At 43.7% G+C, this 19,172-nt stretch overlaps 1 protein-coding gene across 3 annotated transcripts in view; it reads right to left on the minus strand.

The window, feature by feature from the left end:
- SLC13A3 (solute carrier family 13 member 3) overlaps positions 1-19,172 on the minus strand; it is an 82,723-nt gene that overhangs the window by 15,370 nt on the left and 48,181 nt on the right. The window contains exons 6-10 of one of the 3 annotated variants that reach the window (XM_063108791.1): positions 18,722-18,847; positions 14,716-14,811; positions 13,640-13,744; positions 9,131-9,228; positions 4,101-4,213 (exon numbers count right to left, since the gene is read on the minus strand). In XM_063108791.1, the coding sequence (XP_062964861.1) occupies positions 4,101-4,213; positions 9,131-9,228; positions 13,640-13,744; positions 14,716-14,811; positions 18,722-18,847 (538 nt within the window). The remainder of the gene's footprint in view (positions 1-4,100; positions 4,214-9,130; positions 9,229-13,639; positions 13,745-14,715; positions 14,812-18,721; positions 18,848-19,172) is intronic. The other 2 variants (XM_063108804.1, XM_063108797.1) reach the window with 2 other exon arrangements.

The raw sequence follows: 19,172 nt of genomic DNA on the forward strand, positions 1-19,172 counted from the left end.
TAATGAAAACAATGATACATCATACCAAAACCTGTGGGATACTGCAAAAGCAGTATTGAGGGGAAAATTTATTGCATTAAATGCTCACTTCAGAAGAATAGAAAGATGGCAAGTGAACAACCTAACACTTCACCTTAAAGAACTAGAAAAACAAGAACAATCCAAACCTAAAGTTAGCAGACGGAAAGAAATCATTAAGATCAGAGCAGAACTGAATGAAATTGAAAACCAAAATCAATTCAAAAGATCAACGAATCAAAAAGTTGATTTTTTGAAAAGATAAATAAAATAGACAAACCATTAGCATGGCTAACAAAAAAAAGAAGAGAGAAGACTCAAATAACAAAAATTAGAAATGAAAAAGGCGATATTACAACTGATTCATCTGAAATACAAGGAATCATTCGAGACTACTATAAACAACTATACGCCAACAAATTTGAAAATCTGGAGGAAATGGATAAATTTCTGGACACACACAAGCTCCCAAAACTGAACCGTGAAGACGTAGAAAATTTGAACCGACCAATAACAATAAAGGAGATTGAAGCTGTTGTCAGAAGGCTCCCAACAAAGAAAAGCCCAGGACCAGATGGATTCACAGCAGAATTTTACCAAACATTCAAAGAGGAATTGACACCGATTCTTTACAAACTATTCCAAAAGATTGAAACGGACGCAAATCTCCCAAACTCATTCTATGAAGCAAACATCATCCTGATACCAAAACCAGGTAAAGATATAACCAAAAAAGAAAACTACAGGCCGATATCCTTGATGAATATAGATGCAAAAATCCTCACTAAAATACTAGCAAACAGAATACAGCAACATATACGAAAAATTATTCATCACGATCAAGTGGGATTCATCCCAGGGATGCAAGGTTGGTTCAACATACGCAAATCAATAAATGTGATACACCATATTAATAAACTCAAACACAAGGACCATATGATCATCTCTATAGATTCTGAAAAAGCATTTGATAAAGTTCAGCACTCATTCATGACAAAGACCCTCTATAAGTTAGGTATAGAGGGAAAGTATCTCAACATAATTAAAGCCATATATGCCAAACCCACTGCCAATATCATCCTGAATGGGAAAAAGCTGAAAGCTTTTCCTTTAAGAACAGGAACTAGACAAGGATGCCCACTCTCACCACTCCTATTCAACATAGTGTTGGAAGTACTAGCCAGAGCAATCAGAGAAGAGAAGGAAATAAAGGGCATCCAGATTGGAAAAGATGAAGTCAAACTGTCCCTGTTTGCAGATGACATGATCCTATATATCGAACAGCCTAAAACCTCTACAAAAAAACTGTTGGAATTGATAAATGATTTCAGCACAGTAGCAGGATACAAAATCAACACACAAAAATCAGTAGCATTTCTTTTCTCCAGTAGTGAACATGCAGAAGGAGAAATCAAGAAAGCCTGCCCATTTACAATAGCCACCAAAAAAATAAAATACTTAGGAACTGAGTTAACCAAGGATGTGAAAAATCTCTATAATGAGAACTACAAACCACTGCTGAGAGAAATTAGAGAGGATACAAGAAGATGGAAAGATATTCCATGCTCTTGGATTGGAAGAATCAACATAGTGAAAATGTCCATACTACCCAAAGTGATATACAAATTCAACGCAATCCCCATCAAAATTCCAAAGACATTTTTCTCAGTAATGGAAAAAACTATTCAGACATTTATATGGAACAATAAAAGACCACGCATAGCCAAAGCAATGCTGAGCAAAAAAAATAAAGCTGGAGGCATAACACTACCTGACTTTAAGCTATACTACAAAGCTATAATAACCAAAACAGTATGGTACTGGCATAAAAACAGACACACTGACCAATGGAATAGAATAGAGAATCCAGAAATCAACCCACACACTTACTGCCATCTGATCTTTGACAAAGGCACCAAGCCTATTCACTGGGGAAGGGACTGCCTCTTCAGCAAGTGGTGCTGGGATAACTGGATATCCATATGCAGGAGAATGAAACTAGATCCATACCTCTCACCGTATACTAAAATCAACTCAAAATGGATTAAGGATTTAAATATACACCCTGAGACAATAAAACTTCTTAAAGAAAACATAGGAGAAACACTTCAGGAAATAGGACTGGGCACAAACTTCATGAATACGACCCCAAAAGCACGGGCAACCAAAGGAAAAATAAACAAATGGGATTATATCAAACTAAAAAGCTTCTGCACAGCAAAAGAAACAATTAAAAGAGTTAAAAGACAACCAACAGAGTGGGAGAAAATATTTGCAAAATATACATCTGACAAAGGATTAATATCCAGAATATATAAGGAACTCAAACAACTTTACAAGAAGAAAACAAGCAACCCAATTAAAAAATGGGCAAAAGAGCTAAGTAGGCATTTCTCTAAGGAAGATATACAAATGGCCAACAGACATATGAAAAAATGCTCAACATCACTCAGCATCCGGGAAATGCAAATCAAAACCACATTGAGATACCATCTAACCCCAGTTAGGATGGCTAAAATCCAAAAGACTCTGAACGATAAATGCTGGCGAGGCTGCGGAGAAAAAGGAACTCTCATACATTGTTGGTGGGACTGCAAAATGGTGCAGCCTCTATGGAAAATGGTATGGAGGGGCCGAGCCCGTGGCGCACTCGGATCCTATATAGGACTGACCAGTGCACTCACTGGCTGAGTGCCGGTCACGAAAAAACGACAAAAAAAAAAAAAAAAAAAGAAAATGGTATGGAGGTTCCTTAAACAATTGCAAATAGATCTACCATACGACCCAGCCATCCCACTGTTGGGAATATACCCAGAGGAATGGAAATCATCAAGTCGAAGGTATACCTGTTCCCCAATGTTCATCACAGCACTCTTTACAATAGCCAAGAGTTGGAACCAGCCCAAATGCCCATCATCAGATGAGTGGATACGGAAAATGTGGTACATCTACACAATGGAATACTACTCAGCTATAAAAACGAATGAAATACTGCCATTTGCAACAACATGGATGGACCTTGAGAGAATTATATTAAGTGAAACAAGTCAGGCACAGAAAGAGAAATACCACATGTTCTCACTTATTGGAGGGAGCTAAAAATTAATATATAAATTCACACACACACACACACACACACACACACACAAACCGGGGGGGGGGGAAGAAGATATAACAACCACAATTATTTGAAGTTGATACGACAAGCAAACAGAAAGGACATTGTTGTGGGGGAGGGGGGAGGGAGAAGGGAGGGAGGTTTTGGTGATGGGGAGCAATAATCAGCTACAATGTATATCGACAAAATAAAATTTAAAAAAAAAAAGATTAAATAAGACAATACATTATGATATATGTTGGACACGGAGGCTGCACTTACTCTGAGTAGGGCTGGCTGACCTTGAACTTGCACGACCCTGAGAGTTGAGTACCTCCTGAAACTCTGCACTCCAGATACCTCACTTGCCTTACCCCAGTCCCAGCCCTGATTCTGAGCTCACAGAGCCCTCTGGAATAACATTAATAATAATGTTAATTAATATTACTATCTAACAGTCATATTAGAATGGTTAACAGCATAGATTCTAGTGCCAAACTGCCTGGATTCTAATCCTAACTGCAGAGCTGTGTGACTGACATTGGGCAAATTACTTACCTCCCTGTGTCCCGTTTTCCTTATCTATAGAATTGGGATAACAATAGCATCTACCTCATAGCTTTGACGGGAGGTTTAAGTAAGTTAACATGTGGAAAGCATGTGAATGGTGCCTGGCACGGGGTGGCCACAGTGTTGGTCCTCTACATTCACAGGGTCGTTGAGTAATGATAGCATTAGCATTATGCCCACTGTGAGCTCCTGGTAAGCCCAGATCATACCTTTTCTCTTCCTCCACAGCACCAGGCACTGAGTGTGGGCCCTCAAGGTAGGAACTATGATTACTACCATTTGGCAAATGAGGAAACTGGTGGTGCCTGCAGGGCCCATGTCGTCCACTCACTCTGATCCTGGAGCTGCCACTGGGACTGGGACTTGCCCCCCTCCCCAGGCCCACAGCCCACCCGCTGCTCCTGCCGGGTCTTACCTCACAGCCTTTGGCCATGGCGAAGCCCCCTCCCAGAAGAAGGATGATGTTCCAGGGCACTGTCTCCTGGGCCTTCTTCCAGGTCAGCAAGGGCTCTGTCTCCGTGTTGGGAGCTGGGCCGAGAGAGCACCCAGCACACAGTCAGGACCCTTCAGCTTGAGGAGGGGGCCACCAGCCCTGCAGCCCCATCTTTGTGAGGACACTCAGGGGTCCCCAGGAAGCCAAGGTCTGGCTCCAGTGCCTGATATTGGAGTTTTAGTGAAAAACCCCACAAGCATCATGATGGGTGTCTGCTCTAGTCAGAATAATTTTCATGGCTTTTATAGTACAGCTTGGCAATTTTCTGGGACAGACACTCACATGCAGGAAGGACAGTTTAAATCTCCCAACATCCCTTCTTCAGAAGTGCTATTTTTATCCTCATTTACAAGAGAAAAGGCTTTCTTTGTATTTGAATGTTTACAGAGAGGGGTAAAAAAGAGGAAAGAGATTCAGAAAAATAGGAACTATGGATATCTTTGGCCCATGAAGTTTTGGGATGATGTTTATCTCCTCAGAAGTGGCAGTGTGTTATGGTTAACTGCAGTTGGGGGTGGGGGGATGGGGGGTGTCAGCAAACTTTCTCTGTAAAGAGTTCAAGAGTGAATACTTTAGGTTTTGCGAGCCATACACACAGCCTCTGTTGTAACTATCCAGTCATCGTAACGTGAAAGCAGCCAGAGACAGCACTTAAACCACGTGTACGGTAACGTCCCCGTAACCTCGACCAAAGCGGGCAGCCGGTCGGATTTGGCGCATGCGCGTTAGGTGCCGTCTCTGGGTGAGGCGCATAGGTCTGAACACAGACCCTCCTGGGCCTTGGCTTCCTGCGAGCCCTTGAAAGGTGCCCTCACCTCTCTAAGCCCCATATTCTCAGCCGACATGTGGCACTGTTATAATGCCTGAAGGGTCCCTGCAAACACTGACCCAGGCAATGATGGATGTGTAGGTGCAGAGGGGTGTTTCTGTTTGGCTGACAGCTGTGTCCCCAGTGTCTAGAACAGAGCCTGGCACCTGAGAGTTGCTCCATAAGTGTTTGTTAAATAATGTATATGACACACAGCCCTATGCTGAAATGGGATTTTTCCCTGCAGGCTGCGACCAGGAAGGCAGCAGAGACAGGTCTGGCTCCTTCATGGTGGTTCCCCACCTCCCAGGACACTTTCTGGTCAAGCAATCATTGACATTCTGCGGCTTTTTCCAAGTTTTACACAGTGGTTTAACTACTGTGGGCTGTATATACGTGTGTGCCACCAGCTGGCTGTTGGAGGGATATTAAGTAGCTTTTATTGTCTTTATTTTGTGATTATAAAACCTTGTACAATAATCTCAAAATAAGGACAATAAAAGCTACTTAATAACATCCCCCCAACAGCCAGCTGGCAGCACAAAGGTATATACAGCCCAAAGGTGTATACACATGGCACAGGTGTTGTATATTACCCGGGGGTTCTTGGGCCAAATACAAGATACTGTTAACTCCAGAACTGGAAGAGACAACTGGAGGTGTCAGGTGACCAGCCTTCTGCCTTCAGGTGATAAAATATTATTTCCTTAAAGAGGCAGGGGAAGTCTGAAAAAGTAGTGACTTGCCCCACATACCAGGTAACGGTAGCTTGGGGAAGGCAGAAACTCTGAACATGGGTTTCCTGTAATGCAGATTTAAATGGCGAGTGCTTGCTATTCTGCCTGCCACAAACTGAGCCCTTGATTAACATTAGCCATTACTATTTTTATTACTTTCCCATCCAACCATGCCTTTGCCACCATCTCTTATAAGCACAGTCTCTGGCTATGTGGATTTCCCACTTGCAGCTCAACTTTATGCCAGCTGGCTGTCAAGAGCAGTAGCGAAAAACACAGGCTTTGAACTAGATTTGAATCCTAGCTCTGCCATCTACCAGCTGTGTGACTTAGACCAGTGACTCTCTACCTCTCTGAGCCTCAATGTCCCCATCTGCAAAACAGGGTAAAAGCACTTCCCTCAGAGACTTACTGGCAGGATGAAATGGCCCATGTGTGCAAAGGGCTCAGTGCAGGGCATTGCTCAGGGCAAGTCCCTGGTTATTTATTTAACAAATATATGTTGAGTACCTACCATGTGTCACACACCCTTCTGGGCACTGGGGATACGGAAGTAGCCAAAACAGAAAATCTCTCCCCTTGCAGAACTTACATTCCAGTAGGGAAGGCAGGTGCTAAACAAGTAAATAGGCAATGTCAGGGAATTGTATGTGCTATGAAGAAAAATACAACAGTGTAAAGGAATAGAGAGTAACAAAGGAGGGGCGATTTTCTAGATGGTGTAGTCAGAGAAGGCTTCTCTGGGGAGGTGGCATTTGGATAGACCTCTGAACAAAGTGATGGAGTGAGCCATGCAAATATCTGGAGGAAGAGCTTGTTGGGCAGAGAGGACATGGAAGTTATCATCACCATCATCACCATCACCATCAGCCACTTGTCAGCCACAAGCACCAGGCCTGGCACATGGCAGATACTGGATCAATACTTGCTGACTCTGGGGTGAGAAATGCAAGTGTTAACTCACACCCATAAAAGAATGGAAGACAGTGGGGTGGGGAGAATAAGAAAACCAAGGCTGGCCTGGACGCCTGGGTTCTCCATCCTGTCTCTTTTAACTAGCTGTGTGACCTTGATCAAGTCACCCCAGTTGAAAGAACTCTGACCTGAGGTAGCACCTTGACACTCCATGGACCAGACCCAACACACCTGTGTGTTTTAGTGTGACTGCTGTTGGCCCACGGAGTGTCTGCTTTTCCACTTGAATTGGTTGCCAACATTTAAAATCAGGGAGATTTCATGTAAAAATCCACACTTTTTGCTTCTCTTGAAAAATCAACAAATCTAACAAAACTAGTCCTGTTTTCCCACATGGTGACAATCGGTGGAAACTGAGTAACACTGGCTCCCTTTCAGTTGCTCTCTGGTTTTCCAGAGACCCCACTGTGCCCTGACACTGAGGACCTTGCTACTTACGATTGCGCTCTCTGCTGTTTTCCTTGGAATGCAGAATCTGTTCTCTGTTTCAAAACTGAGAAAGGAGATGGACAAGGAGGGTCCACGTGTTTCACGAAACACATGTTCCTGTACCCGATCTGCTATATATAAACGTTACCTCCCTGCGGGCATTTGAGTGTGCAACCCCTCATCGATAAAACCACTAAAAGCCAGAGGTGAAAGGTGTCTAAGGGACTCCCTCGTTTTCTAAGTGGGAGAGCAAGGCCCAGAGAATACAGAAACTTCCCGGAGGTCACCCAGCAGATTAGTAGCTGGGATGCCAGTCACCTGTATCATAGTGTCTTCCCTCCAGCCTCAGCCGAGAGAAAGCTCTAGGCATTATGAGTTCACCTAAAGTTGACAGATCCGTGGATGGGCACTTGACTCAGGAATCTATGAGGCTACGACGGATCTTGTGGAAGAAGATCTGCCAAATAAGAACAAGCTGGACCAGCCAGACTTGCACTCTGGGAAGTATCGATGGGAAGTAGAGAGAACTGGGTGAAAAGGGGTGACACCTAAAGATGCAAGAATGAACGCAGAGGGAGGCCGCATGATGTGGTAGGGGCCCGGGTGGCTGGAGTTCTGTGAGGTTGCGGACAGACACCAGGAAGGAGTAAACACTGTGAGAAAGCAGAAGCCAGGAGGCAGCAGGAAGTGTGGGGGAGGACAGGCTACTGGTGACAGAAACCGGCCGGGAGCAGACCCAGCGGAAGCCGCGGGGACAGACACTCGGAAGGGTGGCATCTGCAAAAGGAGCAGACACTACAAAGGAACAGAGCTATGAGAAAGCAGAAACTAAAATGAAGCAGAAGCCATAAGGATGCCAAAATGAAGCAGCAGCAGAAACTACGGAAAGGTCGCTTCGTGGTCTGCAGAGCGGATGGAGAGAGAGGCCTGGGGGCTGCAAGACGCGGCAGCAGAGTCGGGGAGGGGCTGGAGCCCGCGCAGCTGCAGCGACCGCAGCCCCACAGCGAGGCCTCCGGGCCCCGTTCCGGCGACACCACAGAACTGTTCTGGGGGCCGGGACACACTGGCCTCCCCGTGAGCCTTACGCTGCTCCCCCCGCACTCGGACCCTGACTCTTCCGCAGTTGGCGCTATCCTGTGTAAGCCTCTGTTTTCTTCAACAAGGGAAAATAGTCCGATTAGGACCCCTACTTCCTGACTCCGTCCTGGTCCAGAGCTCATCCCACTGCCCAGGTGGGGAATGGGCCAGTGGTGGCCTCCTTCGCAGGTGGCAGGTGGGCGTCGGCGCCGCCTTCTGGCAGACGTCAGCTGGGACCGCAGGGAGGTCCCGCACTGGCAGTCTGAAGGACAGCCTACAGACATGTTGGTTAGAAGGGCTCAGTGATTTTTTAAAAACTGCATGTGAGTGCCTGTAGGCAGTTTTGCCTCAGTCCCCACCATGTCCTATTCGGTTGAAACCTTGCCTGGTCCCTTAGGCAACTGAGTTGAAACTTCTGCTTTGGGTCAAGGGGTCGGCAACATTTTCGTAATAAAGAGCCAGAAAGTAAATATTTTTGGCCTTGTGGGCCAAGAGGAAAATGGAGGCAATTGTGTAGGTACATATATAGCTAAAGAAAATAAAATTCCACAAGTTTCTTGAGGAAGTGCAAAACTTTATTTAGGAACACTGAAATTTGAATTTCATGTAACGTTCATGTGTCATGAAATATTTTTCTTTTAATTTTTTTCAAATGTGAAAACCATTCTTAGCTTATGGGCTGTATAAAAACAGACAACGGCTGGATTTGGCCCCAGACCGTAGATGCTAACCCTGTCCTGGAGTACCACCTTGGGCAGCCCTAAGTCCCCAGATGAGGTAACAGCTCAAACCAGAAAAAGGGATCACGTGGTTACTGCAAGGGGCCCTATTTCTAGGCCACTGATCACCACACTCCTCACTGATCACCACGCTCCTCGTGGCAGTCCTCACTGAGCCCACCGAGACCCCTGCCTTGACCACCTTACCTTTGAAGTCAAACCACCACTTGAGAGAGGGCTTTTGAGATGGGAAGAAGAACAAGATGGTGACAATGGCCACACCGGTGACAGCATCAGAAAGAAACCTACAATGAGAAGGCCCCAATGCATGTGACCCTGGGCATTTCAGCAGGCTGCGGCTTGGGAGATTTGCAAATAAGGATTTGTGGAAGGGAATTAGGCCTGCTGTGAAGGGGGCATTGTTGGAGGCTGGGTCGTTGGGTCCTGTCCTGCAGTGCATGAACTCGACTCAGCATGAACACAACCATGCCTGGATGCAAAAGACCCTTATCCGCAGCTCCCTGGGGACTTAGATGCTGTTTGAGCTAAACAAATGCTTCTCCTCCCAATTCAAGGACTGTAGGAAGAGGGACTTGACCAAAGAGGGAAGAATCTGAGAGCCACAGAATATTGGGGTCATGGAACCCCCATAAATCACCCTAACATGGACTCCTGAGAGCCTTGTATGTACGTATTCATATCACAGTTGAATTCCTCCTGGGATGGGAAGCTCAAGAAACAGAGATGCAGCCCATCACACCAATGAAGCCCAGATGCACCCAGCTCACAGCCCCTCAGAACCTAAAGGCCACCTTTCAGGCATCCACAGTGTGTCCTTTGGAGGAGTGTTGTACATGTCAAGCCCTCAGGGCAGGCATCTTCCATTTCAGATAAAGAGTCATCGGAGGAGGGTCAGAGAGCAGAAACAACTTGTTCAAGGCCAGACCATGGTCTGTGGAGAAGATGGGCTTCGAACCAGGTTTCTCTGGCTCCAAGTTCAATGATCCAGAGCCCACTGCTAACAAAAGCTCTTTCAGCTCACACATTTGGAAAGAAGAGTATTCAAATAGCCAGGAGATTGGAAAAGATGGTCGGTATTACTACAATCAGAAAAATACTAATCAAAGCTCTAATGGAATACCATTCATCTGCTAACAGACTGGCACAACTTGAAAAGGGGTATTAAACCTGGTGAAGGTGTTGGGAACATATACTAGTAATGTGAGAATAAATGGTTTTAACATTCTGGAGGGCAGCTGGCAACGTGTTTCAAAATTTTACATGGGAATACCCCTTGACCCAGTTATTCTATTTCTAGGAATTTATCCTCGGGAAACACAGATTATGTTACAGGGAAGTTCATTTCTGATAAGAGTAAAACAAAACGAAAGATTTTTGATAGGGGCATGTTTAAATAAATTGCATTTTATCCATATAATGAAATTCCCTGCATCTGGTTTGTTTGTTTGTTTTTTTTTAAATAAAAGATCGTCTCGATCTTTTTGTAGCGACATAGAAATATAATCAAGATACCTTGTAAATTTTTTTGAAAAAGCAAGATTTTATTTGTCGTATTGAACACAAAGGTGCTCCCATTCTGTAGAATACTATGCAGTGTTTAAAAAGAATGAAATAAATCAGAAATAGCAAGTTGTCCATGAGCACATTACTGTATTTTCCGATTCTTTGCTACCTGTATACTTCCATGTCTGTGTGTATATTAATGTATGTGTGTGTGACCTGTGTTATACACCAAGCTATTTATCATAATCATCTCTGGTGAATGGGACAGGAGGTAAGTGAAAGGCAACGAACTTTTATTTTTTCAATTCTGCGTTGTTTGAATTTGTTATGAGTATGCATAACTTTTGTAATTAAACAAAAAAGAAAAAAGCAGATCACAAATAATATGTTTATTGTTGCCAGATTTTGTTGAAAAAATCCTGTTTCAGTGGGGTTCTTTTTAGCTAATCGGCATGTGTTTTATTAAGGCGTAATTAACATGCAATAAAATGCAGCTGACTTATGGGTACAGTTCAATGAGTTTATAACCAACAATGCGATCAAAATGTAAAATAGTTCCCAGGTAGGCATTTTTTAAAAGTCAGGAAAGACATATATCAAAACTGGAGTCTGAGATATTAGGTGATTTTCAACTTATCTGTATTGTTAGATTGCGTATAACACCCATTTTCATCTAAAAAAAATGACAAAGTACCTACGCTTTGGAAAAATAAAAGAATGATAATAGCAATAAGCGTGACCTCTCTTGGCTCCATGAAATTATACTGTTTCTTCCTTATGACAACCTTCAGGCGATCAAAACTTATAGCACCCATTTCACCAGCGAGGAGTCTGAGGCTCAGAGGGGCAGGGGGGGTTATCTAGAGCTGCGTGCCCCAATATGGCAGCCAAAGGCTACATATGGCTTGTGGGCACTTGACACATGGTGAGACCAAACCAAGATGTGCTTCAAGTGTAAAACACACATCAGGTTTTGAAGATTTAATATTAAAAAAGAATGTAAAATATCTCAATAATAATTCCATTTACTGAGTAGCCCATGTTCCATTTATCCACAAACTTTTTAAAGTACTCTTGTATATTATTAATACCAGTTTCACCTGTTTCTTTTTGCTTTTGTTAATGTGACTACTAAAAAAATGTAAAATATGTATGTGATTCACATTATATCTCAACTGGACGGTGCTGATCGAAATCGCCCAGCAAGATAAATCTAATTGTGTTCCAGCTCACACTGGAATTGGACAACTTTGCCCACTCGCTCTTTCTTAAAACACTCCCCTCTCTTGGCCTCTTCCAATCCATTGCTCCAGGTTTTCCTTCTACCTCACTGACTGCTTCTTCTCTGTTTCTCTAACAGGGTCACCCTCCTCTACCCAGCTCCTTTGTGTGTGTGAGTGTGTGGCTGGCCGGTGCAGGGATCGAACACTGAACTTTGGTGTTATCAGCACCATGTTCTAATTACCTAAGCCAAGCGGCCAGCCTTCCCAGTTTCTAAGTGTTGGGGTCTTCTCTACTCTCCCTATACACTTTCCCTAGCTGAGCCCATCAATTCCTATGGATTTAAATTCCAGATTTATACGATGACTCCCAGAATTATATCTGTAACATAAACACCTCCTCTGAATTCCAGTCTTGCATATCCAACTGCCTATTGAAATATTTAAATGATATATTAGACTTGACAAGTCTAAACCAACTCAAAATGGAATTGTGGATAAGACACCCCTAACCCCCTAAAGAATGTTCTTCTCCAACTAACCACCATCCATGCAGGTAATCCTTTCCCTCACAACCCCAAATCCAACCAAGTGTGAGTCCTATGAGATCTCACTTTGAAATATATCTTGACTGCTCTATCTGCATTGCTACCACCTTGGCTCAAGCCGTTGAAGCTGTCCCCCAGACCAGGGGCCAGCAAACTTCTTCTGTAAAAAGCCACACAGTAAATATTTTTGGCTTTGCCGGGCACATGGGCCTCACCCATGATGGTGCAGTGTGAAAGCAGCCATAGATAATATGTAATGAATAGGTGTGGCTGTGCTCCAATAAAACTTTATTTGTAGATATTGAAATTTCAATTTCATATAATTTTCATGGGTCACAAACTAGTAATTGTCTTTTGATTTTTCCCCAGCCATTTATAAATGTAAAAATTGTTCAAAAGTAACTGATGGGCTAGATTTAGCCCATGAGACATAATTTGCTGACTCCTGTCCTAGGAGACAGGGCCATATAGATGGTGTTATATTTCCTAACTGTTCTCCCCACTTATATTTTTGCCCCACTGTCCATTCCCTACTGAATATAGCCAACAATTATTGAGTTCTTCCTACTTCTTCCATTCTAACCACTTGACATGTATTAACTCATTTATTCTCAGAATAATCCAACAAGAGATGTACTATTACAATATCATTTTACAGATGAGGAAACTGAAGCACAGAGAGGTTAAGTAATTAAAAACCCTCCAATAGCTGCCCACTGCTCTCAGAAAAAAATAATTAAATAAGATCAAAATGCATAAAATGCCTGACAAGACCTTCTGTAATCTGGCCCTCACCTACCCCTCCAGCCACATCTGGCCCACTTTTCTCCTTTCCCCCAGGCCTTGGTTCTGCTGGGCTTCCTTCTATTCTTCAAGCATGCCAAATTTGTCCCTCCCTCAGGCTTCAGGAGATATTCCCAGTGTGTCTCCACTGCTTAACCTTTGGCTCTTCACAGAACCATCCAAAGTCAATGCCCCTGCTCCATTATTTTATCATAGAACCCTCTCACTCTTTCCTTCGTAGCACTCATTACAGTTTGAAGTTATTTTGTTGTCTAACTACATGCTTTTGTCTGTGTCCCCAGCATCCAGCATGGTGCTTAGCACACAATAGGCTCTCAATAAATGTTGATTGAATGAAAGATTTGCTCAGAGTCATGCAGCTTGGAAGTGGCAGAGCTGGAATTCTTACCCAGTCTTGTCTGATTCCAAAGTCAAAGCTCTTTACGCATGAAAACCAAATGTTTTATCACCTAAACCTAAACTCTTTTGGGAGTGAAAGAGGGAGCTATTAATAATTACACGGGACAAGAGATGTAAACCTAGACACAGGTCTCCCCAGCTATACTGCCTCCCCAGCTCCAGGTAGTCATTCCCAGAATCCTCCCTGTTGGACTCCATCCTGTGGGTCCCCAGAATCTCACCCAGGAGTGAAGAAGCTGGCCCAGCCAGGGATGAACTTCGGGTCCCGGGAGAAGAGGAGCAAGGCGAACATGCAGAAAAGGATGAAAACAGCCTGTTCAGCAAACCTGTGGCACAGATATACAGACACGATGGTGACCCTGGGTGTCAGGCAGACCGTGGCGTGGGAAGGGATCAGGCAGGTGCCCACTGGGCATGACTGGGCCAGGCCCCACATCTGAGAAAACTGAAAGAAATAATTCACTCCCCAGGGAGTCCCCAGAGTGAGGGGAGGGATGTCCTGGGGCATCCACACTTCCCCAGGATCCTTCCTAAGTATCAAGACTTCCCCTCCCCCAAAATGTTTATGTCATTATCACCAGGAATTTCCCACAGTCCTAAGGAAAATCAAGAGAGAGAAAGAGCAACAGAGGCAGGGTCAGAAAAGCACAGAGAAGGGGGAACAGATAGACAGACAGAAACAGAGATAGGCAAAGAGAGGAACAGTCATAGAGACAAAAACACACACAGAAGGAGATAGACAGACACACTGAGAGGAGACAGACATGGAGAGGAGGATGGATAGAGGTAGGAAGAGAGAATCCCCAAATGTTGGAAGAAATAGCTGCCTAATGTAACCAATTCACAGATTGGAGAGCAGGGCCCAGAGAAGGTTAGTACCTTGCCCAAGGCAACACAGGAAGTTAGTGACAGAGCTGGTCCTTGAACACAGGCCTGATGAAGCCTAGTAATTTTCACCACTTGAGAAACATGCATTAAACAAGGTCCTGGAAGTCACCAAAGATGGTGTCACATATTCTGTGTACCAGGAGGAAAAGCGTGCCTTAGGTGGGAAAGTGGCAGGTTCCCACCCCATGTACATCCTGAGGAGCTTTATGTTCCTCAGGGTATTTACCCCAGCACCAGGGCAAGGGACTGACTGTATAAGCCACCTCCCATCTTCCATCTCCAGGATCCCAGGCTATTGGTTCTGAAATTAAGTGGGACTCAGCCCCTGGACTCAGGTCTAGGCCAAGAGGTAGCTCTTCTCAATGTCTATTGCCTGGCTCTCTCCCCACCCCAAGGACCCCCCACGCACTTGGTGGGCCCCAGGTTCTGGAATTCTTTCCGAATCACAGCTCGGGCCCTATCTTCTGCATCAGCTCTTATCTGGGGTTTCTTCTTCCTCCAGTCCCTGAAATAGAAAGTGAGAGGTTAGGAGTAGTCACTGCAGGTATGACTAACTTGTCACTTACCACCACCACCACCACCTCCTGGCCAAATCACAAAATCTCTGTTCTGGAGACCACAACTGCCTGATGACTGGTCTCCCTGCCTCTCTCTTCTCTTCCTAAAATTGCTCTCCTCACATATAGCCTGGTTGATCTTTTAAAAAGCAAATCTAATCCTATGGCTCCCAAACTTGAAACCCTTTACTGAGTCAAAAAGGCACATGAATAAACAGATAAATCAACGGGACAAAATAGGAAGTCAGAAATAGACTCAATCACAGATGGGAATTCAGTCTACAGTGAAGTTGGTGTTTCAGATTGCTGTGGAAAATGAATGCTGTTGGATGTACAGATCAATGGAATAAAATTGAGCATCCTGAAATAAACTCATACATCTGTGGACAATTGATTTTTGGTAAGGGTACCAAGGCCATTCAATGGGGAAGGAAGAGTCTTTCAACAAATAGCATTAAGAAAACTGGATAGCCACGTGCAAAAGAATGAATTTGGACCCCTACCTCACACCATATACAAAATTTAACTCAAAATGGATCAAAGACATAACTGTAAGAGGTAAAACCATAAAACTCTTAGAAGAAATCATAGGGGCACATTTTCATGGCCTTGGACTAGGCAACAGTTCATGTCAGTAAATGGTGTTAGGACAGCTAGGTGGCCATCTGGAACAAAAACTGACGTTGGGTCCAATCTTCACACAGTACCCAGTATGACTTCCAAATAGATCAGAGGTTTAAATGTAAAAGATATGAAAATACTAGGAGAAAATATGGATTATTCTTTTATAACTCCTGTAATGAGAAAATCTTTCTAAACTGTAATTGAAATTTCAGAAGCCCTATGAGGAAAGATTGATCAATCTACCCACATAAAATTTTGAAAAGAATTTTGTATGGAAAAAAGCACCATAAGCAAAGTCAAAAGACAAATCATGAAAAAAATTGCTACTCATGTAGCAAAATAAATGCTAATCTTTTTAATATATAAAGAGTACTAGAAATCAATAAGACCAAGACCAGCAACCTATCTGAAAAATATGCAAAGGATATGAACAGAACACACAGTTTAGCAATTACAGGAAAGGAAATACTAATAGCCCCCAAACATGAAAAGTTGCTCAAAATTACTCCATAAAATAAATGCAAATTATTTTTCTCTTCTAAGATTGACAAAGATCCATTTTGCTGCAGAAAAACAGACTCTCTCATATATTATGAATGACATGTCAAATTAGTACAATTCCTATGAAGAATGATCTCACAATATCTATTAAAATAAAAATGTGTTTATTCTCTGATCCAGATATCCCACTTCTAGAAATGTATGTTATAAAAATGCCTGCTAATATACAAAATGAAATCTGTCAGGGAGACCAGTCACCAGAAAAATGTGTTTGTGTCTGCTTATATTTGCTTAAGGAAACGGTGGAAGATTACCCAGAAACCAATAAAAGTGGATACCTATTTGGGGGGATATATGGGCCAATGTGGGCATGGCTGAGAAGAAAAGTTCTTTCTGAGTACCTCTTGGAATTATTTTATTTTTTGATCCATGTGTTTGTGTTGCTTATCCAAATTTAATAAATAAATGAATATATATATCATTTGTGTGTGTGTATATTTATACCCACAATAGCTCTTTTTTAGGAAGATCAAACTACCACAGGTCCCTCAATGATCTAGCCCAGGGTTTCTCAACCTCAACTCCATTGACATCTTGCACTGGATAATTCTTGTTTGGGGGACTGTCCTGTGCATCGGAGGATGTTTAGCAGCATCCCTGGCCTCTACCCACTAGATGCCAGTAGTACTTCCTCAGTTGGTACAACCAAAATGTCTCCAAAAGTTGCCAAATGTCCCCATGTTGGGGGGTGGGGAGCAAAATAATCCCCAGTTGAAAACTTCTGTCTCCCTCCCTGGCCTCATCTCCCACATATCTCCCCCACACTCCCTGAACGCAGTCACTTAACCTTCTCTCAGTTCCAGAACATCCCTTGCTACCTCTGGCCTCAGGGCCTTTGCTCTTGCTGTTGTGTTTCCCAGTAATGCTCTTCTTCATCCCCCTCTCCTTCCTTCCCTTTACTGAGTTAAGTCTACTCATGATTCATAGTCCAGTTCAAAAGTTAGTTCCCCAAGAAAGCTCTCCTGACCCCCCAGGTTGGATGAGAGTCCCCAGTGCCCACTCTCGAATTGCGCTCTTCATTCACAGCACTTACCACCGCTGGTAATTCCCGCCATGCTTAATTGCTCATTGTCCATCTCCCTCACCTAGTCTGTAAGCTCCCCAAGGGCAGGGACTGTCTCTACCTTGCCCACCGCTGCATCTGCAATGGCTATGACAGTGTTAGGCACATTTAGGTGCTCCATGGACATTTGCTGAGTCAACATGGAATCATGGGTCTGGCCTGAACCTTTTCTGTTACCCACTCAGAAACGCCTCTCTCTGTGGGTTTCCCTCTACCCTACTGCATTTTCTCCATCACACCTCCTTTGAGGCCAAGTACTACAGGTGATATTAAAACAGGTAGGCAAGACAGAGGGACTCTGCTTCAAGCTCTGTCCTGGGCAGTTTACACACTCTCCTTCATTCCTTTACCTTAGCTGTAACTAATTTTTATCCTCAATCTACAAGTGAAGAAATTAAAGAAATTAGAAGCTCAGAGGAGTTACAGAGCCGCTCAAGATCACCCAGAGCCATGATTTGAACTTTGTACCATCTGAGTCCAAAGACTGGGCTTGCTTCCCTGCACTAAATTGGGCTTTGAACCCGAGTTTCTGCTGTAAGAAATCCTGAAAGGCATTTGAGTCAAGGAACACCAACTCAGAGCCTTTCTATTTCTAAAGTATTTTCACACCTCTGCTCCAGAGTCGCTTCTACTGATTTTGTCTATTTTACAGACATTTTGCTTCATCTGTCCATCTTACAGATGAGCAAGTTAAGGCCTAGATATGTGGGGAGGGGAATGAGTCAGAGAGTAACTTTAAGGCATGCCTGCCACTTCCAGCTCTGAGCTCCATCTCCTATTTTAGGGTTCCCAAACTCTGGGCATTCCTAACCTGCCTTCACAAATGTTGCTATATCCGCATGTTACCTGGCTCATATTTGCTTAAAATTTTCCTCCAAATAGACTCACCATTTAATTAAAGAAATGTATTTAGACAGAAAGCTTTATATCACTCTTATACGTAGAAAGTAAGAATCACTTGTCATAAATAGAAAGTAACCACAAAAATAAATATACAAACAAAGCACCTTAATACATTTTCGCTAGATACCATTACTGGCTTAAGCATCTGGGCCTGAGGCTTGCTCTTTCTTTGTTTAAAAGGCTGATTTGGAAGGGTTAGAGAGAGGTTAAAGTTTCTTTAGCACCCAGCTGAGACTTCTCCTCAACGTAAGCATATCAGTTTGATGGGAGTTGGTAAAGGAATATTTTTCTCACTCTATGTTTCAGTATTACTTAATATCTCGTCCTTATGGCACCCCAAATTATCTTCTGTACCAGGGACCCATAAAATGAGAAACACTGCTCTTCCCTCTCCTCTGGTCATGAGTGTTTACCTTATTGATAGAACAATACTATTAATAATTATTAGTAATGGGTGACATTAGCTGAGGGCCTGGGTATGGCAGGCAAGACATACACACACCCCATAATCCTCATGTTCCGGGAGGTCAAGACATGAGAATATGACATGAAATGATATCACCCTCAGTTTTCATAGGAGGAGTCTGAGATGTGGGAGGGCCATGCCCTAGTGAGCGGGAGAGCTGGGAATCCACATGTTCAGACTGACTCCAGAGCTCATGTTCTTCTACTTGCCCATCCTACCTCCCAAGAAGAAAATGAAGTACCTCAAGCTCAACCCTCCATACAGGAAGGAGATCCAGATCCAGCCCAACAACAGGAACAACAGCACAAGAGGGAAGGCAAAAATGAACCAGGAGCCGAAATTCACCACATCGCACTGCGGAAAGAAACTGGAGAACAGAGGGAGACAAGAGCAGACCAAGGTCAGCCATGCCAATTTGGGGAGGACGGGCAGGGAGTACTAGCAGCAGAGGGTCAAGAGGGTCCCGTGGGAGTCATGGGAACAGAGTTTTCCATCCGTTCTAATAGAAGGCACCCTTTCAATCTCTTCTTTGGGAGACGCTGGATTCTGAACTAGTGGGACTGTAGATGTCCTACAGCCAAAATCTCAGTGCCTCCTGGGGTCCAGACAGTCCCTGAGTGCGTAAAGCAGGCCAGGGGGGACCATGGTCAATTGAAGAACACACACCCCATCCATTAAAGGGGTGGAAGCCA

The sequence above is a fragment of the Cynocephalus volans genome, chromosome 1, assembly GCF_027409185.1.
Source record: "Cynocephalus volans isolate mCynVol1 chromosome 1, mCynVol1.pri, whole genome shotgun sequence".
In the NCBI taxonomy this organism is placed as follows: Eukaryota; Metazoa; Chordata; class Mammalia; order Dermoptera; family Cynocephalidae; genus Cynocephalus; species Cynocephalus volans.